The following is a 21,907-nucleotide window of genomic DNA, read 5'->3' as shown; positions in this document are numbered from 1 at the left end:
CTGTTTAAGTCATCTTGTCATCAGCCATTTCTGACAGAGTTTCAATAATCTCCATTGCCCTTCTTGCCACTTATATGAACTTTATTGTAACTAGACTTTTCTTTAATAAAGTATGTTCTTGTAATTTTGGATTTTTCTGACACAGTATATAAGACATGTTTCACAAAAACCCAGCATAGCCTTGTTCTGCAAAACTGCCGCTACACATAGTTAGTTCTATGGTATCTCCCAGCGTGCCTACTAATATGCATCTGTGAGGGTCTCAGACTGTAGTTGCATGAGCACTTTAATCTGGTCTAAATTAGCATTGTGAACAAAGGAAGCCATCCTTCCACCTCTGTCCCCCTGTTCCCATTTCCATGCTAAACATTTTTTGTTCTGGTACAGATACATGTGTAGCTGCACACTGATTCAGGTTGAAACTAACAGGGCAGGAAAGGAAATGCTTGATTTTGAACATGAATCAATACCCTGTCTGGCTCTGGAGCTGGTCTAACCTATATATGGGATTGGGAGTTTAGCTTTACTCTTGCAGTTTAGTTTTGACAACACAGTGCTTTTTTACTGTGAGCCAATCAAACAGTTCAGGCAGTTCTAAGAATCTCAGTGTTATGACTGCCTGTTGTGGTGGAGGGGAGGAAGGGAACAAACAAATATGTAATCTTGTAATTTCTTTGCCACTTTTTTACTACTTGTTTTCTAGCTAATTTTCTCCCTAGCTAAATTCCAAAGTGAATCATTATGAATCATACTCAGATTGCCTATGCAACATCCGTGTGTGCTTGTAATGGATGAAAAATACATTTATTGCTTAACTCTCATACTCTTTACACTTTTACCAAGTGCTGAGAGAGAATTTCAACACTTCTGATAGCAGGTCCGAATTTGGCAGGTAAATCGTGAAAATGGGGTTGGAAAAGACCTCAAGAGTAAGCTAATAGTAAGTAGTATTTTCTTTTACTATATTGCAGGGGGTGGTATCAGTGTGCTGTCTGTCTTACAAAGTTTTGTGGAAGAGTCAGCATCTACTTGGTGTTTCTTTACATCAGGAGAAATCCTATATGGTGTTCTGTTGCGTACACCTCCAGCTAGCTTTTCTACTGTCTACCAATGGAAGGGAGTATTTGTTCCTGTTGAGGTAAATGTTTGTACCTAAACACCAGACTTGCTTGTTAGTAAGGATTTTAAAATATAGTCCTTTTTTATTCTCCTCTCAGAATTTCAGTATATGGAATCCTAGAAGGTGTGTGGCATTCCAAATCAATGCCTCTCCCTACCTTGTGATAAGTCATGGAGGAGGCAAACAAGGAACTTCCAACAACAGTGTGTATGCATTCATGCCTGGACGCAGACTGTTGTGGGTAAATCTATTTTACTTAGAAAATCATAAAATAGTACATAACTTTAATGGCTAAGTTTGTCACAGCTGGTTGTTTACTGTGTTTTCATATTTACTATTTTTGTGGGGGTTAACCTGGGAAGTAGGGGAGAAGAAATTGTGGAACAATCAAGCCATAGAACATTTTCTAAAAATGGATCATAAATTATATTAATCTTATGTAAACAAACTATTAAGTGATTTACAATCACTCCTTTTCTTATATTTCCCTCACAGATACAAACTCTCTTTGTTCTGTATACCAGGGATGTAAAACATTTTGCTGTGGAGGAAGAAGACTATTTGATTATTGCAAGTCATTCAACCCATTCCGGTTCCATCCAGGTTGGAGTGCACTTTTGTCTTCTCTGACTTTGATGTGGGTAGTTTGTTTAGTTTTGAGTTCAAGAAATGAAAGGATAATAAATCTGTAAGCATGTATTTTTGACAGTTTACTTTTGTTCGTATTATGAATTTATAGGAGTGAAAATTTCAGACTTGTTTAAATTTACCAGTAGTCTCCACGTGAACAAATTATTTGCATCTGGTTTGCTATTAATCCTATTGTTGTTTCTGCTTTGAAATTCAGCTCGTAAAACAGCTGTAGGAACAGAAATATCTTCTGAGCATAATTTGTCTGAAGAGTGAACATAGCTGCTCATAGGAATGTAGTTTCCCTTACAAGTGTTCTCATACCTTAATGTAGAGACTGTCTTAGAATTGAGAAGTTCAGTTCAGTATAAATCTTTTCAGTTTTTCAGCATGACATCTAATTATGGTCTCTTGGTACCAATTATAGGAACCTATAAAGAAGAGATTTTTGTGTTTCCATAGGTTTTCCAGTGGAATAAAGACATCTTTGTGTTGCATCATCAACTTCCACTCTATGGAGCTCTGAACATAGCCTTGTTTCCTAGAGGAGGCTTTCTGTACCTATTAGTTGCTTTGTCAAATACCAGCCAGAACACCCTCTTGTACCAGTGGTTAAATAATGAGTTTAGGAAACTTCACGAAGTACCAGCAAATGATATAAAACATATGGAGGCCTGGATTTCTGGATCAGACATCTATTTAATTATTGTGAAAGGTACTTAGCAGAAAACAAAAACTGACTTTGTTAAATATATGCTGATTTGTTTGATGGTAAAGCCACGTGTAATAAAGGAATTTAAATAGGGATTGAAGTATTACTGGGGAGTGGCAATTCTCTCATAAGAATCTTATCAAAGTAAACTGCTTTTTTGTGATAAAATACAACTGTTGCATTCATTCTCAAATACTTATGCAGCAAATGAAGTATTTTCCCAGGAAGAGTAGGAAATAACAGCTCTGTTCTTCTAGCTACTGACTGTACCCTTTCTAAGCTTTTCCGAGCTTTGTGCCATGCAGAGATCATTGGTCAGCCCAGTTCATGTATTTTTTTATTACGAGTATGATATTTTAGGCGTTGTTTTCTGAATGTATTCCTATGTCTTTTGAAAAATCTGTGTTGCAGCCTGTGTTTTTCTTTGCAATTGGTTGTTATCTTATGGTAATCTTAATGTTCTTATATGTGAATGAATACAAAAAAGCCCATAAATGGTATCAGTGGATGAATCTTACCATGGTGATTAGTCACGCTATGGAGTTATGTACCAAATAAAAAAGAAAATATGGTAATTGGACTTCCTTTGTAGTTAAAGCTGTCTAACTTTTGTATGGCCACCAGTGTGTGATTTAACTACCAGTCAAAAAATGTTTAAGTTTTGTCTTTTTTGCTGCTTTGCAGAATCTGGAAATTCATCTGAAATTTTTATCTGGGAGACAGGGCAGTCTACCTTCAGACACTTTCAGTCTCTTCCATTCCAAGCTGTAAAAAATATTCATGTATTCATGCCACCTTCAGGTTTAGGTAAGACTTAAATGACAATGTTGTTTGTTCAAAACCTAGTTTATTGCACTGAAATTGCAGAAATAAATGCATATGAAAAATGAACACATATACCAGACTTTAGAAGTTACTGTAATCAGTGTGCTCCCAAGGGCATTTCTGGCATTACAAAGGCAATTCTAAAATATGCCACTGAAATTTTCTTTTTTCTTCTTTGCTTAATGTAGTTCATGTCCTACTAGCTGGTAGGGATACAACAGCACTGTATGCTTGGAACTCAGAAGTAAGCCAGTTCTCTGTACTTCTGGAGGCGCCATATGCTGATCATATCACTTCAGTTACTGCAAGATCTCTGAACTCTAGCAAGAGCCTAATTGCTCTGACTGTTGAATCCTACTCCCAAATTTATGAGCTGGCGATGATCTCCAACCAGTCAGATTTTATACCTAGGTAGGTTTTTTGTTTTATTTAACTTGTCTCACAGCTCTTGCATTTCTTTTCCTGTGACACTGTTTTTGTTATAGTGGAGAGCACAATATACTTATGTGCATGGTGTGCTTATTAACACTCAAGAGAGTTTTTCACAGAACAGATTTAAAATAACCTGAAGTAAGACAGCCTTACACCTGACTTTAAAGCATGGCAATAGAGGACTTGTAGTTTATCTTTGTTTTTTAAGCTTTTATTTAGGATAAATTAGATTACTTTCATAATTAATTTCAGTTACTCTATGATCTATTGTTATTTTGTTTTTTAAAAGAAAAAGCAAACTCTAAACCTGAATTACTTCCTGAGCCACAGAAACAATAATTCAAACTCTGAAAATGCTCTGTAAATTTACGACAGAGCTTTCAAAGATTATTGATCACTATCCTCAATTTCTAGTTATTTGATGTATGTGTTTTTATGCTAGTTCAGGTGAATTGATATTTGAGCCTGGGGACCTGGAAGTTGTAGTAGCGGTCAATATCCTTGATGATGTTATTCCAGAGGAGGAAGAAAGCTTCAGAGTGTGGTTGAAAAACCCTAAAGGAGGTGCAGAGATTGGTGCTCATGGTTTTGTTAACATAATTATTCCATCCAATGACAATGCCTATGGAGTCATTGCATTTGCTCAGGTAAAAATTCTACGCTAAAGCATTAAAATATATGTACCATTTCTGAAGAATGGAAAACTAATGTACTGAAACTGTAAACTAGAGAATATGACAGGATTGTTTTTCCGAAGTTCTGTGTCAACCTGAGATAGCAGCTTTTTAACACCTATTTAGCATTGCTGTATGTGATTATCATTTCCACAGTGTATTTCTTTTGTGAGATTTTTGTAATCCCTTTACATTTAGATTAACACATTAGTTTATCAACCTTGTTTTACAACAAAGCGCTCAGTTCTCAGATGCTGTATATATCATCATAGAGATCAGTCACTATGGTTTGTTAATTGAAGGAATTAGGTAAATGAATCTGAAGATTCTTTTCTCCTGAAAAATATACTGATTTGGTTATGTAATGGATTGAGACGGTTTGCTAGGACAAAATCATTTCTTCAGAGAGAACGTCAGATTGAAGGTAGTATTTGGAGTGGTTAATTCTTAAATCATCAAACACAGTAGAAATCATCCAGACAGGGCTGTAGTAAATCCATACTAAAGATATAAAACATAGAAAATTCTTCACTGAAATGAAACATTGCATCTGTACTTGGCGTGAAGAGGATGAATAACAGAAAAGTAGCAGCAGTAAAAATACAGAAGTTCCATTTGTTTGTCATCTGCTTAATGAAGTATGGGCATAAAATATTGTTCTAAAAAGGAAAAAATGCTTTGTCTTTTTGCTTTAGATAAGAGACCTGACATTTTAATATTTTGTCTCCATGATACCTAGGAGTATTGAATACCTCTGAAAATTAGGTCATTTAAACTTAATGAGCAAATGTGTATTTGGGTGTTTCATGGTAGAACAACATATTTATGTCTGATGTCACTGGCCCACTTCAAATCCTGAGATCCCTAAAGAATTGTTATGTATAAAATAAAATAATTTTGTGGTCCTGCCACTTTTATCTTTTCTAGAGTTCTTTATTTAAGCAAGTTGAAGAAATGGAACAAGACAACTTAATCACCTTGAATGTTGAACGTTTAATAGGAACATATGGACGAGTGACAGTAGAGTGGATAGCCAGCGGGAGCATTAGTGATATATTTCCAGCTTCAGGAATGGTATGTAATAATATCACTGATATTAGTGAAGCGTTGATTGTAAATATCTTGCACAATAGATGCAGATGTACTAGAGGAGAAGGATAATACCTGTTATATTTCCTCACTCTCCTATTAATTCCTGCGTCCTGATCTTCTCTTATGGATCTGGCAGTTCTCAGTTCTGGCTGATGCATGATACCACAGCATCACTCTTGCTTTTCCAGAGCCAGATGTTGCAACACTGTCCTAGACGCACTAGAAAGGTGCATCTACAATGTTCTGTTCCTCTGTTCCTTTCTTCCTGCTGTGGGATCCGGATACTATGTCAAATAATGGGCATAGGTGGCAATTTAGGCATGCTTGCTCTTCTTCCTGCCTGTATCTATACACTTGAGAGATTCAGTGACCAAGAAAGTATCACAAGCCCCGATTTAGCCTTTTTCTGAGGCTCTGCAGATGTCCAACAATGTTAAAATCCGGGTTTCGTATTAGCTAAATCTTTTGATATGCTTTAGGACCAATATATTCTTGGTTCTTCAAGTCAACTGTCTCCACCTTGTGGTCATTTATTGAAAATACAAAGCCTTTTGGCCCCTGAGACTATAAAGCTACAGTACAAACCATTGCTGTGGGGAAATAAGGGACAAAAGATTACAGAAATAAAATTAATTAATTGCATTTGGAAATAATGGAACTGAAGTAAAATAATAATACAGAAAATTCAATTTAAACATAGGGAAAAAACTTTACTAAAAAGGGTAGTCAAACACTGAAACAGGTGGCTCAGAGAGGTTGTGAAGTCTCCATCCTTGGAGATACTCAGAACCCAATTGGACATGGTCTTGGGCTAGGACCTGCTCTAGCTGACCCTGCTTGAGCAGGAGGGGCTGAACCAGATGATCTCCAGAGGTTCCTTCCAACCTGAACCATTCTGTGATAATGAAGGCGTGTAATCATTTTGAAATGACTGAGCTGTTTTGCCTAAACTTAGAGTGCAGTTGTTACAAAGGAGTTTCAAAAGTTGAATGCCTTTTTTTCACGCAGATAGATATTGTTGGCTTGATTATAACAAATACCTTCTCAACTGAGTACTCAGTGTCTCTGATAATTGTGCTTCTGATTGAGAATTTGTTTCTTGCTGTGTGACCAGCCCTTCAGATCATTTTGCCACATTTAAATATCTTACCTTTTTTGCGATGTGGCTCTTTTTTGTGTCCTGTTTCTCTGAATTCTTTTTTTCTGTATTGCTTTGTATACTTTTTAATGTTCTCTTGATATTTTTTTTCTATTGACAGAGTTTTACCAAAAAAAAAAAAAAAATTTGGTACACCAGAAGAAATTTTACTTTTTTGTGTGTGTGTCTAAACCTTTAGATTACATTTTCAGAAGGTCAAGCCCTGTCCACCATCACCCTGACAATTCTTGCAGACAGTGTTGCAGAGCTTTCAGAGACCGTGGATATCACACTCACTCACGTTACTACTGTGGGTATTCAGGATACCATGAGAGGAGCTATCATAGATCCTAGAAGGGCAAGAGCGGTACTTACCATTTTACCCAGTGATTCTCCACATGGTGTAATTGGCTGGCATGCAGAGTCTCTCTTTGTTAAAGTCATGGAGCCAGAAGGTAAGTCTGATTTTTGTCTCTTAAGAACAAATACATGTGTTTTTTCGAAGTCAGCATTGTTGAAGTTACGGTATTGGTTATGTGATTGTCTTAATAAGTGGCATTTTTCTTTAAAAGCTCTGCAGCAGAAATAGCCTTAAAAATACCTAACTGCGCCCTTTTGTTACATATGTTTTGTATGCACTATTTCACATTGCATGTATCAAGTTTATCTAGTCATTCTTGTTTAGGGTTTTGGTTATTAAAATTTTGACTTCTTGTGTTGCATTTCAGTCGTAAATAAAATCCTCTAATTTAGATTAAAAGCCAAATCTGCCCACTTAATGCATTTAATATACTGTTGGAAATAAGTTTACATAAAACACATTTTTCTCATGAATTGGGTCAAAAAATGAAGGACATTGTTCTGTGTGATGGGGAAGGAAGGAAGCAGAGCAAGAGTGAATTACGTTTTAAGAAAAGTGATTTTTTTTATTTACATTTTGTACATTTTCTATCAGACTATTGTTACAGTTAAAACCTCCTAACCAGTTCTATTTTAAAGCCAATTAGTGTTGCCTATTTTTGCACCTGAAAGTATTGGAAAGGGATTCTCCTGGTTCCTTGCGTGTGCGCGCACGCGCACACACACACACGCGCGCGCGCACACACACGCGCGCGCGCACACACACACACACACACAAAATATAATATATTTTATATGCTGAAGTTTAGGATTCAAGGCACATTCTTAGGTTTCACTTGTTATATAGTTTATTTTCTTAGCTTTAAGTGTAGTATTTTTAATGAATTATACAGGAGCAAGGTGCTAACTATGAAGTATTATCTGATAAATACAAACGGCACAAGCTGCTCTGAAGTACAGAGCCTATTACTTTTTATTTGTTATTTCTCCAGCTGTAAACCTAGTGCCTTTAGCCAAATGCGGTGTTTGGCTGTTTATTGGGAAAAAAAAATGTGAAACTAGTTTCCCAAAAGAGATGTGAGTTGTACTGATACAAGTGAATCTCATTTTCTTCAAAATTTTCTTCTTTTTGTGTTAGGATTAATAGTGATTTCAGAGGCATATAAAGGCCAGGCAAAATAGTGAAACAGGAGTTTGGAGCAGGGGTGGGGGCAGGGAGGAGGGGAAAATGAATGCAAATATGGATGTTGAAGTAAAAGTTTTATGTAGCAAATATTTAAACTATAAAAATTCAGTATTCTATTGTTCCTCTAGATTCTATTTTAAAATTCTTTCCAGTTGTACACATTGTGTGTATATTCACACCACTTGTGTGTGCTCATTAGCTAGAGACGTTGAATCATGCAGGTATAGTATGTTTGTGCTTGTGTTGCTAAACATAATTAAAGTGTGCTCTAGACAGCAGTTCCAGTGCACTTAGCTGAGCTGGAAAGCCATCAGGGCAAGATTGAAACAATCATGTCTTGCTTTTCTTCCCCCCCCCCCCCCCCCCCCCCCTTTTTACAGGACAGTTAAATTCAACTACTGTTGCTTTACAAATTGTTCGAGAACAAGGATTTGTCGGAGATATTGCAGTTCAGTTGAGCACCATGCCTAATTTTGAACTCCCTCTCTCCAACCAAGCAACAGAGAATGAGGATTATGTAATAGAAAAGAAAACAATCATTATGGCAGAAAACACAACAATAGCTTCTGTCACAGTCACTATTTTTCCTGTGAGTAGTCTAACAGCAGCTTTAGTTATTAATATCACTAAGGGAAAGGGACACAGATTGGAAGGATTCTTGCCTCACTGGATTGTTGTCAATTAAATAGAATTGCATCCATCTATCTCAAAATAATTACTGGGAATGAACCAGATATTTTGCTTTGTTTTCATTCCAAAATTAATATATAAAAATGAAAAAAAAAGAATTATAGGTCTCTTAGGTGTCTATTGGTTCTTCAACTTGTAGTTTTTTTACAGAGAGCCTATTTTACTTTACCTGCCTCTTAAGAGATTTGTTTGGTAGTTTGGGAAACATTAATTTTTCACAAAAAGTATGTGTATTCTTTGAAAATATTCAGAATAGAGGTATTACTTTTCAAGTTTCTGGCTTAGTTTCTAAAATCTGGCCAGCTTTTCTGTAGAAAGGAGAAACAATGGGCAGCCAGCAAGAATTATTTCTGTTCTTACAGATTTTGAATATGACTGCCAACTTCAGTTCCCTAAATTCAGCAGAGGTTCTTTCTTTTACCTTTCATATGATGTGAGGCAAAGAATTGGTAATATAATCCCAAGTGCTGGGAATTTTTGAACAGTAAGCAATGTGCAAATAGTTATCTTTCTCCATGTATTATAATGTAAGTTTTATAAAGGAAGTGACATGTAAAAAAGTATTTTTTGCAGGATAATATTCCAGAATTACAGGAAGGATTTATAATCAATATTACTGATGCACAACTGGTAGAGTCTTCTCCTACTGGAGGTCAGCCAAATATGAAGAGGCTTGGGCTAGAAATAGCTGAAATAACAATTGAAGAGAATGATGACCCCAGAGGAATATTTAGTTTCAGTGTTAAAAAGGTAAGACTGAATGAAAAATATTTAAAGCTGCATTCCAGCATGAGAGTCTGTATTTTCAGACCACATTTTGTGGTCTGAATAATTGTATTATAATAGGTTTTATAAGATGAAATTGTTCCAGATAAATAGGCCAGATACTAGACCAAAAAAATCCTGTGTAGAAATTTTTTCACAGTTAATATATGGAGTTCATTATGGAGCTGAAAGTGCTTAAATCATAGAGTCATACCATAATCCAAGTTGAAGGGGACCTCAGGAGGTCATCTAATCCAACCTTTGTTCAAAGCAGGGTCATTGCTGAATTCAGACCAATTTACAAGTGGTTATTATGCATTTATTCTTACCCGAAGGTCAAAATCAAATGAACAGCTTGACTGATATGATATTCATAGCCTGTCTTGTTCTAAATAGTTTATGCAAGAGGCTAAACATGCTGATAATGTAAAACTCTACAGATTTTGTTGCTTTTAAACATTTCAGTGTCAACTTTTAGCAGAAAAATATGTGCTGTGACACTCAGCAGTTTCTTACTGAATTTTCAGGATGCAAGTGGAGCTGTTCCTGCTTATGAGGTACCACCACCACAGAATATACTGAAACTTCCAGTTGTTCGACAGGCTGGGAGCTTTGGGTTAGTAACTCTGTTTTGGGAAGCTACTCATTCAACTGCAAGCTTTGAAGACTTTACACCAACATTTGGAAACCTTACATTTGCAGATGGGCAGGTATGCTCTTGCTGAAAGTATAACTTTCTCTGGGTTACCATCTTAGTGTTTCTCTGATTTTTCCTCCAGTAGAATTTGCATCCGTTCATTGAGCACCTTTTCCATATGGAAGACGTTTCCTGCTTTATGTGCATAAATGATACTGCTGACTTCAGTGCTCTAACATGTATCTTCAGTGCTCTAACATGTATAACCAAAATGTTCATAAGTGTTGACCGGGTAGGGACATATGCCTTTGCTACCTCTGCCAGTGAAGACATAATTTTTTTTGCCTGTTAGGTTGAAAATGTGTAACATGTTTTATATGAACTCGCACAATGAACCTGTAGGTTTCTCTAGCTATATTCTATGTAATGTTTAAAATTTCATGTTGTATCTGAAAATACTAAGTGTATACGTTAAGGAGTCTTGATTTCAAATGATCAAAACTGTTTTTTCATGAACATAAAAGGATATACTTTGTAAGCACAATTTTGGTTAAAATACAATATTATCCAGCTGTACATTTTACTGAATATCAAAGCAGAGCAATCAGCTGTTTTTAACATGCAAGATTTGCCATAGATATACTTAAAAACACTCTTGAAATTTTATCTTATTATAAACATACAAGTGCATGAAGAAATAAGTATGAGTAGCAATGTGTATTTGTCTATTATTAAATAAAATTTGTATATTTTAATTTAACATTTTTTCAGGCAATTCAGAGAATATTATAAATAAAGCATGGTTGTACTTAAAAAAATTTTTTTTTTTTTTTTACAGGCCACAGGAGAAATAGAAATTACAATCATAGATGACAGTGAAGTTGAATTCCTTGAGATATTCAAGATTGCCCTAATGAGGGTAACTGGTGGTGCAAGACTTGGGAATGAAACCCTGGTAACTGTTGCTATTCCACCAAATGATTCCCCCGTTGGAGTATTTGGATTTGAAGAAAAGAGCGTGAGTATGTTTGGGACTGTACTCTCTTCTGCAAAAGCAGGATAATGTCTTTGTGTCACTAACACATAGCTGCTTTTGGTAAGCCTTCCTTGCAGTAGAACTCATGATTTTTTTTTCCACTGACAGGCATGCTTGTACTTGTTTTCATCTAGATATGTAGCTGGTAGTATCAATGAAAGTCCTGCGGCATAGATTTAGGTTTTTGCATGAGTGGATTAATTTAATCCAATATGATAAGAATTCAAGACATCCCAGGTAGAATTTGTGGTGCTCTGTTGAATGTTAAAAAGGTTTTGTAATAATCTGTATTACTGAAACAAAAGCTTGGAAAAAAAAATTACAGAAGAAATCTTATCTTAGTTGTCAGTGAATGATTCGCTGCTCTGCATTTTGCTGGTGCTGTGCTGGTGTTGTGACTCATTGTCTGCAATTGTTTTGAATCATAGGACATACAAAAATAACTCGTGTGACTAATCTTTTTTAGCAGAATTCAACACTTTCCTTACATCTATTATCTTCCTGTTGATTTTCACTCTTGTCCTTATTTTACATTTTTTTGATAATGTTCTCTTTTTTTGAAGTCAGTTTTTATAGCAACATAATGTATTGATGCCTTTTACTGCTGTTCCTACCTCCTCCTCCTCTTTCTTCATTAGGTGACAGTGAAAGAACCTCAGACACCTGATGACACTGCTGCAACTGTATTGCTCACTGTAAGTCGGAGTCAAGGAGGACAAGGAGCAGTTCGAGTGATATGGATTGTTGAAGAGGCAGCCAAATATGATCTGACTCCTCTGAATGGTACTCTTCATTTCAATGAGGTATTTCTAATATTACAGTAAATGATTTCGTCATCTTAAATTTACAGATATTTTTTCTTCTTTTGTGTATTTGCATGGTTTTGTTATCAGTTTCTAAAAGTAGTGGTTTAGTAAGTACTGTACCATTAGCAAAAGGCCATTTTGAACTGGTGGAGTTGGCAATATGCAGTGTTTTTTTCAAACAGAAAAGGAAAGCTGATGTTCTCTCTTTAAATCAGTATAATGTCATCGTCAGGAAAATAGGCTCTTTAGATCCAGATTGTTTTTTTAATTAAGAAAGAGGAGCACAAACATACTGAATATGAAGAATAATTACAGAAAAGGTTATTCTATTGCATTTATCTTACCAATGCCTGAGGAAAAACAACACTGAAGGGATGAGAAAGATAAAATAAATAGTAGATCACCCAAGTGACTGTCAAATTGGACAGTGCTGTTTGACTGTACTCTGTGTTTCATGACAGGCTAAAACTCTGAAATAGGAGTTGAAATGTTGAGTATCGTCAAGCTATTGTTATTAATCTTAATCATTTGTCTACTACAGGCTACTTGAAATGCTGAATAAAGTTAAAGCTTAATCTATTTTGTCTATGCAAAGCTGCTTTACATCAGATAAATAGGCATACCTGTTGTCTCTTTTAATCAGCTGAAATATGTATTTTTTGCAAGTCTACTAGTATCTGGCACAGTATTGGTGTCATTGTACTAGCCTGTTTCTCCTGATGGGCCTAGAAATAGACTTTTATTCCTCAAATTCTTATATACATGCATATAGGTGTGTGTATGTGTATGTAGAGAGAGGGAGAGAGAGAACAAGAACTTTTAAGGAAGGTTGAATGTATAGCTAATTTTTTCCCCCTGTTTTCTTATTTTAAGCATTTGCTACTCGCCACTGTCAAAAATGTGGACTAGACAGGAATTTTCTCTGATCCCATATATCTAATCTTAATAACGTTCTTCCATAGAATCGACATAGTCCATCAAATATGCACTGTCTGATGGAAAAGACTTCATACAGAAAGTTTTCTCTGGGTTTAAAACTTTGTTGTAAACACAGTTTTAAAATTATTTCAATTATTACTCAGGTAAAAATAGCCAGTTTTGGGGGCAGTGCGGTGGGGTGCAATATTTGATAGGCAATTTTTCTTCTTTATTAATCTGCAAAAAACCTTTTCAGCTAACCAGAAATTTCTTATTTGAAAGAAGTCAGATTACAAAATAGATCAGCGTATGCATGCTTAACACTTAAGTTGTTTAAAAAAACCCTTTCTTGCACAGTATTGTATTTTGCTTTATTTTACTTGATGTATATGTGTTTTCTGGTATTTTTACATGGTGCAGACTGAATCCCAGAAGTTGATTGTTTTACATGCAGTACAAGATGGTATATTGGAGGGGAACGAAACATTTACAATTCAGCTCGTCTCTACTGGTGATGCAGAGATCTCTCCTGTAAATGGTAAAAATTTTCATTCATTACGTTCTGTTTTGGGGCATTTTGCATGAGAATTTGAGAAAGTTTGTTCATATTACTTGAATCTGCAGTACTTGTGTATGTGGCATGTAGCTAGTTGATAGCGGTTTGAACTATCAGTCCTTCCTAAATTGTTTACCTTTCTCAAGAAATCAAGAAGAATTATGGGTCATAATTTTTCATTCTAAATTAATTGTTGCCATAGACTTTTATGTTCAGGTGTTTAAAAAAAACCCTTCAGATGTAGATACTAAAAATTGTGCATAAAGAACTCGTAACAAAAAGAAACAAAATACAGAATGAGGTTCAGACTTGTAAGAAACATAGGACAATTTTGTTCTATGACCTTCCAGGGTGATCACCTAGTCCAAAATCCTGCTCAAGGCACAGGAAACTTCACAGTTAGGTCAAGTTGCCTGGGGCTTGTCCACTCCAATTCTGAGTATCTCCAAGGATGGAGATTGCACAGGCTTTCTGGGCAAAGAGTGCTTAACCACTCACATCACAAAAATTTTCAGAAGTTACCTCTCAAGATTGTTCATTTACCATGAGAACCTCTCTTCTCTTCCTAGGTCTGGCAACCATCATTATTGTGGGGGATGAAGGAGCTTCTGGGATGGTTGGGATAGCTCATTCTTCCACGCATGTTCTGATTGGAGAACCTTCAGGAAGTTATAATGGAACTGCTCTTATTAGGTAAGCACATCACTGTTTTTTCTAAAGAAAGGGCAACAGTCTTTTCAGAATTTTCAGAAATTGAGACTCCACATTTGTCATGCCTTTCCTGAGTGCTTCATTTACTAATCACTTCTAAAAATCAAAACTATTTTTAACAGCAAACAGGGCAAAATACGCAAACTATGTTTAAAACCAGTTCATAGTATTGCAGAGCCTTGAATATTTCTCTCAGAGTCTTTGAACTATTTACAACATGAATACATTAAAGGAAAGATGATTTTAATAAAAGGAGACGGGAAAGGGGAATCAATGACATTTCAAGATTATCTGCTTTTCAAGACTGGTTCCTGAATAAGTACTATTACAAAACTGTGTGTCAGTATTTTGCTATGATGGTTAACAAAACCAAAGTGGGAACTGGGTTTTTAGTTGAAACAAGATACAATTATATCACTGCACTCAGTCAACTGACAGCAAGATCCCAGGATGAAGGTGTTACTATGTCTTTTCAGAGCGTTGAGAATAGGAAAAGAAAGCTCTCCTGTGTGCCCCCAGATGTAAGCAGCAGAATGTTTTGCTCTAAGAAGCACAAAATGCAAGCTGATGCTTTGTGCGGCAGTAGTTGTGCCAATATATCATACTAAGCAAAGCCAATTTTTTGCTATGCCTTACAGTTCACCAAGATTCGAGTCATGAGTAGGATTTGGCTTCAGGTTTTTAAAGCAGCAGCAAATAGAACATTTCCCAAACGATCTCATACTAGTATTCTAGCATCTTTGTGCTTTAAAAAGCAAATTGCCTCTGGGCGCTACCTCTCAGTCCCCTTTTGCAACTGGTTTGCATTGGTACCTCCTGAAAAGCAGAATGGAAGCAAGAGAGCTCAAAATTCAGCCCCCACCTTCAGGCTACTGGTGCAAAGAAACTGTGAAGCATGCTCCTTAAAGATAATTGCTCAAGATGGCTCCCAACACAGGGGAATCAAACAGAGCTGCAAAAACATTATTGCTCTGAAGAGTAAATTTTACAGATCTTAATAGTGACCTACTGTATTAAAATTCAAGCTTCACAACGCTGATAGCATTTCTTTCAGGCACAATAATACAGCAGCATACTGGTTGTCTCTACCATAGATACTAAATGTTAAAGATAGAAAATAAAATCTGTGTTTGTCTTCTTACTTGCAGCCTGGTACGTGGTCCAGGGATTTTTGGTGAGGTTAAAGTATATTGGAATATAACACCTCCTCATTATAAAGAATTTGCTGAGGTATCGGGAACCTTGACAATGCGAGACAGGCAGTCTGCAGCTGTTGTTCTAATACAGGTACATGAGAGATTTTACAGCATTAGCTATTTCCAGTGCTTCCTTTTGTTTGGGTAGTATCTTGGTTAGAAATTAATTATACAGCTCTCTCTGAAAATGGTTTAAATCCTTTTAGCTTTCATTGGTTTTTTTTTCCCTAGGCTGTAGATGATAACCATCCTGAGGAGAAGCATTACTACCAGTTTCAACTAACTGGAATCAGTGGTGGAGGACTCATAAATGAATCTAGTAGCACAGCAAATATTACCATGGCTGCTAGTGACTTTCCATATGGACAGTTTACGTTTTCACGGGAACTACTGCAAACAACAGAAGAAGAAAAATGGGTATTAGATTGAAATTCTTCCATGTGTAAAATACTCTTGGTAGCTTTATGCTTAACTTCAGAAAAAGATTAAAGCTAAGATTTATTCAGCATTTATCATAGTACAGTCTCCAGAACTGCTGTCTGAGGCTTCTGGAGTTTATTAATACTCTGGGAAGGAATGTCATCTACTAAGTTGTATATAGTCTGTGCTTAACATCGCAAATTATTGTTACCTGTCAGACCTGTTGAAAAGATGACTGTAGAATGGTCTCCTAAAAGCAACTGTAACAGAGAAATGAAATCATTTTTAAAGAAAATGTCTTCTCTCCCTTAGGTTAACATCACTGTTGTACGTGCTAGTGGATGTTATGGCAAAGTGCGTCTGTGGTTGCAGATAATAAATGGCACTGCTGAGGAGGGAATTGATTTCACTCCCACAGTAAGGGAGGTGTTGTTTGAACCAGATGAGGAAAATAAAATGATTTTGATTGAAATTCATGATGATGACTTTCCTGAAGGTCCTGAAGACTTTTTAGTGACAATAACCAAAGTGGAACTGCAAGGAAGGTAAATATAAAACTTCCAATAGAGTGGAAGGTTGATTACAAGCCAAACAACATATTATATATGGAATCTGACCTAACTGCAATGAAGTTCCTGTTTGATTCCTGCTCTGTTTTACTAGAAAATTTCATGAGACAGCTATAATAGTGATCATGATAAGAAATTAATGTATGGGGAACCCACTTCTCTTAACATATTAATATAAACATTTTGCTGATTAAGATTCATTTAAGGTAAAAATTTGTACATTACATACACTTCATGAAGTGTATGTGCTTTTGCGTTGTTAATAGTGCAAACACAAATGTTGGCAAGATTTTATATTCAAAAAGATAAGTATATTCTGTGATAAGTAAAATATGTTATTTAGTTGGGATATGTTTATGAAGTTAGAAATGCTACAGATGCTTTAGAAATACCAGAAAGAATGCTTTATACCAAAAGAGACAACAATGCTGAAATTACAACACTAACTCAGGCAAATATAACAGTATTGGAGTTTTTGGCACTGCATTATAGATACATCCGCATTCAGTTCCTTTTTACTTACTAGAAATAGTTAGCTGCTGTTTAGTAGACTGCTACAATCTGTCAGAAATATAAATGAATTGGAAACAATATTATCTAAAATAAATCACCAGAGGTGGTGTGTCTCACTAAACTGGAATTCTTACTGTGGTAAATCAGAATGTAGGAACATTAAAATAAATCTTACAAAATTGCATGATGATTTTGCATTTCTCAATAAGTTGACATTTTTAGGAGCTTTTGGAATTTTAAGTCACTGTACTGAACTTCTTTGGCATGGTACTAAATTGTTTATAACTCTAACCCTGTAGTTATTTTCATAAATATCTCCTGCAAAAAGTTCTATTAAACATTTGTGTTAACAGAGACTATATTAGGAAAGATTATCACAACCTTGGATTCCAAAACAGATGTACAAACACAAGTCATTATGATAACCGAGTCACACATCAGCAAGGGGATCCACCTTGGCAAACAATCTCCAGTTATTTAAGTCTTTGCTGATTCAAGATTTTAAGACTTCTTTCTGACAGCACAGTCTCATTAATGGACAGGGTTTCATTATTAATGGACAGTTTATCATCTTTGCTTGGAGTATGACCTCATTAATAATCTCCTTGAGTTTGTCAAGTTGCATGAAAGTCAAATAAGAAAGACAAAATGGCATAGAAAAAGTGAAAGATACACATTTGGGGGGAATAAGATACTACTTTTCCATATGTATTAATTTGAAAAAGTGTGGCTGAAAGGTCTATAGTGATAACTGTCAGAATATATAAGTATTTGTAGCAATGTAAAGATTGTCATACATGCATCTTAATACTTCCACAAAAACAGTTAAATTTTTTTTTCTTTTTTATGTTCTTGCAAGTGGATTTGATTTTGCCATAAAAGAAAATGGACTACGGGTGGATCAACCCCCTGTGGTAGGAAATATCTCCACAGTACGAGTCGTCATAGCAAAGAGTGACAATGCAGAAGGCGTCATAGAATTTGATCCTCAGTATGTCATTCTACAGGGTAAGTTCACTTTAATTTTCATGGCAATTTAAAGGCTAAGCCTGTGGCTAAGGCATAAATTTTTGAGTTGTCTTTCAACATCTATCCTGAGTTCTGGTGCAAACTATATAAGCATCTGCAAATAAGTTCTTCAGCATTTTTTCTTCATACTTTCAGCCACTGTAAAAATAGTAAAAGCACAGTTGTGCAATATTTTATTTACTCATGTACCTGGAGCAGTTACACTGGGGGGAGGGCAGGAAGAAAGAGCACTACTTTTTTCATTGTCTGTCATGATGAGAACAGAATTAGTTTTTTATGACTCAGTACATTCTATGGAAGAATTCTAAAATTGTGTCTGGAACATATAACAGCAATGCTGAAACAACTTTGATATTGCTAGGTGGAAAGTACTATAGGAAAGTGTAACCATTCCTTCGTTTTTATATTTCTTTGTGTATATTATCATTATAAAATTTAAAAGTATAGTGTAACCTGATATGTATGTGTAATAACAAAAATTGAAACCTACCTATTTTCCCTTGGAGGCAGTAGAAAAAACAGAAGAAATAAATTTGGCCAGCAGTAATAATTTCATTCTTTGTTAGCCTTCTGCCTGATTTACTTAGGTCCACTTAAGGTAGCTCTTAAATATTTCTTGCAGTCTTAAGCTATTTCCAAATGGAGGTAGCTTGGCTGCTTACTTAAATGTTTAAAAACTATCTGGAATTTTGTTGATCTGTCATATTGATTAGTCTTTTACCTAATCTTGAAGACTTGCTTTTACAGAATCTTTGAAGGTAAAATTAGTTGTCATAGTATCATACAGCACACTAAAATATAATCATCTTTTAAGGGTATGGTAGACATTCATGCAAATGAGGTATGCACATAGGGTAAAATAATTTTTCCTGTTTGTTTTTTTCCTATTTCAGATTCATTTGTTAGAAAGTTTTTACATTAACCATTGATTTTAAAAATTTGAACGGGAAAAAGGAGAGGAAAAGCTAAAAGCATAAACCACAACTTTTCTCTGTGATTAAAGGAAGTGTATATAACTGTACTACAAGGAAAAAATCTGCTTGCTTGAATTAAAATGGTGTTAGACATGGGGTATCCACTTTTAAAAAGCAGCACTCTCAATTGTTTCAGAAAATCCTAGATTTATTGATACAAATGGGGTTCATTACACAATCCATTATATTTTGAATCTATATTTGGGATAAAATATTTGCAATAGGTTGTTCTCAATTATTCCTGCAGTGGAAGAGGATGCTGGAGTGATCATGATTCCTGTTGTAAGAAAGCTTGGAACTTACGGCTTCGTAACAGCTGATTTTCTGTCTCGAAATATTTCTGCACTTCCCAATGGTGTTGACTATTTCATCCATAACAACTCTGTCGTTTTTCATCATGGTCAGAACCAGACTTTTATCTATATCTCTATTATAGATGATGAAGAAAGGTAATTGATTTTTCAGATGTTTACTCACTAATTTACTTTTGAGTAATCTTATTTTAGCCTGTGTTCTATACCTATGTGTAGAATTGGAATTGAGGACAAATTGCTGCAGTGGTTAAAAAAAAAAAAAAAATTGCCTCACTTTAACAGGAAAAAAACCCCAAAACTTATTATTTAAATTTCGTAGGTCATGCAAAACCAAGACATTTTTCTTATCAGATTATCAGAAATATTAGGTGTTATTAATATTGCCATGAGTAATAAAATATTTTGCACCATATTCTTTCTTTTAAAAAAGGTAGGATAGATAGGATGGATAGAATATAGGATATTACTTTTATTTCAGATATTACCATCCTAACAAATGAAAGGAACCTTCAATTGTATGTTTACAGAGCTGTTTTCTGTATATCTTTAAGCTATGAATAAACAGGATCAATTAGATATATGGATGAATTTTTAAGAATAGTTTCAAGTAGTTTTTCTTAAAATTCTGAGAATCTCCTTGCCTTTTTTGGTACAGTGAATTTGCTGAGCAATTTGAAATCCAGCTGACAGGAGCCACTGGTGGAGCAGTCCTTGGGCTCTACCTGGTGAGCCAGGTCACTATTGCTAAAAGTGATTTCCCCCATGGTATTGTCCGTTTCCTCAACCAAAGCCGAATTATTCTTCCCAACCCTGATACATCCATGACAATGTCCCTGGTGCTGGAAAGAACTGGAAGATTGCTAGGAGACATACAGGTAGGCCCTGGCTGTAGAAGATTTTGAATGCTTTCCAGTAACTACTTCAAAAAGCTACTGCATTATCCTTCAAAAGCCTCTTTGTGACTTATTTCTGAAAGGATGATTGCAGCTTTTCATTAAGCTTCTTTGCATATAGTTGCAGTATAACAGCAAATACCGTTACCTTTGTTGTTTTATCTTTCTGCCCCTGTTTTCCTCCTATCATATATCATGGTCTCATGTGCTTTGTTTTAAATTAGCTCTTAATTCTATCAAAAATAACACATACAATTAATTTCAAGCACCACCAGTAGTTTTGTTCAAATCAGATGAATTACTTCCTAAAGGTGGTCAAAATTTTTTCGGTAAATTGTCTACTATGCATTTTCTAGATTTTTCTGCCTGCTGTACAAACCGCTGATAAAGGAAGGTGTAGATTTGAACCAGCATAGGCCTTTCACAATCTTGGAGAGTGACGAGAGAATTGGCAATAAAGACCATCAGCTCTTTCTTTCCTCCTGTAAAAAATTGCTTGAGTCATCTTTAACTTTGTTTCTAGAAGTCATTTGATGAAATTCTCCAAAAGAAAGGAAAAATGTCCAAAATAAACATTTTAAAATGCTTAATTTGAGCTCCTTAAAAGCAAACCTGATTTGTGGGAAATTTTGAAATATTCTAGTTTTTAATTGGGCTAAAATATATGAACAATTATTTGAGGGATTAAGATCTTTTATTGCAGGTTATTCAGAACATATTTATCTTTTTCTGTCTTCATACAGCACTTTGCAGGGATGATTTTGATCATGAGTCATGAGTACTGATTTGGGGACCTTTGCGAAACAAATGGTGAAAGAGTGCAAAATAGAAACTGCCCTGTGTGTTTCCCTTTATGGGCTAATTAATTCCCTTTATGGGCTAATTAATACCCTTTATGTGCCCAGTTTCTCTTCTGGTTATTAATGTAAAGAATTTAGAATTGTTTTGTAAATTGGCATTATGGATAGCTCTTCACAATTTCCTTTTGCAATTTGTCATATTTATAATTTCCAAAAGATTACAGAATTTCCCACATGCAATTCATTATGAATATTCTGTCTTCTGTATTAACAACACAAATTTAAACACCATTAGTCTTGTATCGGATACAAGAATCTTATGTCACTTATGCTACCTTATTATTCTTATATATCACTACTCTAAATTTGAAACCTGTATCTTCCACAGATTAATTGGGACATTTTAGGACCCAATTCAGAAGAGGTTTTGTCTCCCCTGAATAGTGACATTGGTGACCCTGTGAATGGATCCTTCTATTTTGGAGAAGGAGAAGGAGGTCTGAGAGCTATTAACCTGCAGATCTATCCCCATGAAGAAGTCGAAGTTCAGGAGATCTTCATTATTAGACTGAGCCTTGTGAAAGGTGAAATAGAAATAGATCCCAAGGCAACCAACATTACACTAATAGTAAGTCATTGTTGCATTCCTTTCTCTTCCTTTCCACATCTGTGTTGATAATGGTATTTATCCTACAAAGCTGTTAAACATTAACATGACTGATTGCATAGATTGTCATTTGGCTTTCTTTTCCCCTGTACCACTCGAGTACTGTCATGGGTTCATGTCTGAAAAATGAACACAAAGATTCTATCAGGAAAAATTGGTATATAAGCCCTGACATGGCCTTCTTTCTTACACATTTTCATGATTCTCTTTGGAGAGGGAATGGATTTGGGTCCTCATTCCTACA

The 21,907-nt window shown here is 35.4% G+C and overlaps 1 protein-coding gene across 1 annotated transcript in view; it reads left to right on the top strand.

Moving 5' to 3' along the window:
- The window catches only part of LOC112991965 (adhesion G-protein coupled receptor V1), a 294,714-nt gene that overhangs the window by 96,850 nt on the left and 175,957 nt on the right, over positions 1–21,907 (top strand). The window contains exons 49-71 of the mRNA XM_064499907.1: positions 972–1,138; positions 1,218–1,361; positions 1,616–1,723; positions 2,213–2,465; positions 3,147–3,269; positions 3,476–3,698; positions 4,162–4,366; positions 5,321–5,467; positions 6,823–7,078; positions 8,550–8,758; positions 9,433–9,609; positions 10,152–10,334; positions 11,100–11,279; positions 11,936–12,100; positions 13,442–13,559; positions 14,147–14,270; positions 15,437–15,575; positions 15,716–15,901; positions 16,217–16,449; positions 17,846–17,994; positions 19,237–19,438; positions 19,959–20,178; positions 21,385–21,624. Coding sequence (XP_064355977.1) covers positions 972–1,138; positions 1,218–1,361; positions 1,616–1,723; positions 2,213–2,465; positions 3,147–3,269; positions 3,476–3,698; positions 4,162–4,366; positions 5,321–5,467; positions 6,823–7,078; positions 8,550–8,758; positions 9,433–9,609; positions 10,152–10,334; positions 11,100–11,279; positions 11,936–12,100; positions 13,442–13,559; positions 14,147–14,270; positions 15,437–15,575; positions 15,716–15,901; positions 16,217–16,449; positions 17,846–17,994; positions 19,237–19,438; positions 19,959–20,178; positions 21,385–21,624 — 4,151 coding nt within the window. The remainder of the gene's footprint in view (positions 1–971; positions 1,139–1,217; positions 1,362–1,615; positions 1,724–2,212; positions 2,466–3,146; positions 3,270–3,475; positions 3,699–4,161; positions 4,367–5,320; positions 5,468–6,822; positions 7,079–8,549; positions 8,759–9,432; positions 9,610–10,151; positions 10,335–11,099; positions 11,280–11,935; positions 12,101–13,441; positions 13,560–14,146; positions 14,271–15,436; positions 15,576–15,715; positions 15,902–16,216; positions 16,450–17,845; positions 17,995–19,236; positions 19,439–19,958; positions 20,179–21,384; positions 21,625–21,907) is intronic.

Source organism: Dromaius novaehollandiae, chromosome W (assembly GCF_036370855.1).
Source record: "Dromaius novaehollandiae isolate bDroNov1 chromosome W, bDroNov1.hap1, whole genome shotgun sequence".
Taxonomy (NCBI): domain Eukaryota; kingdom Metazoa; phylum Chordata; class Aves; order Casuariiformes; family Dromaiidae; genus Dromaius; species Dromaius novaehollandiae.
The sequence above is the reverse complement of the archived record's forward strand: the minus strand, read 5'-3'. Positions and strand labels throughout refer to the sequence as shown.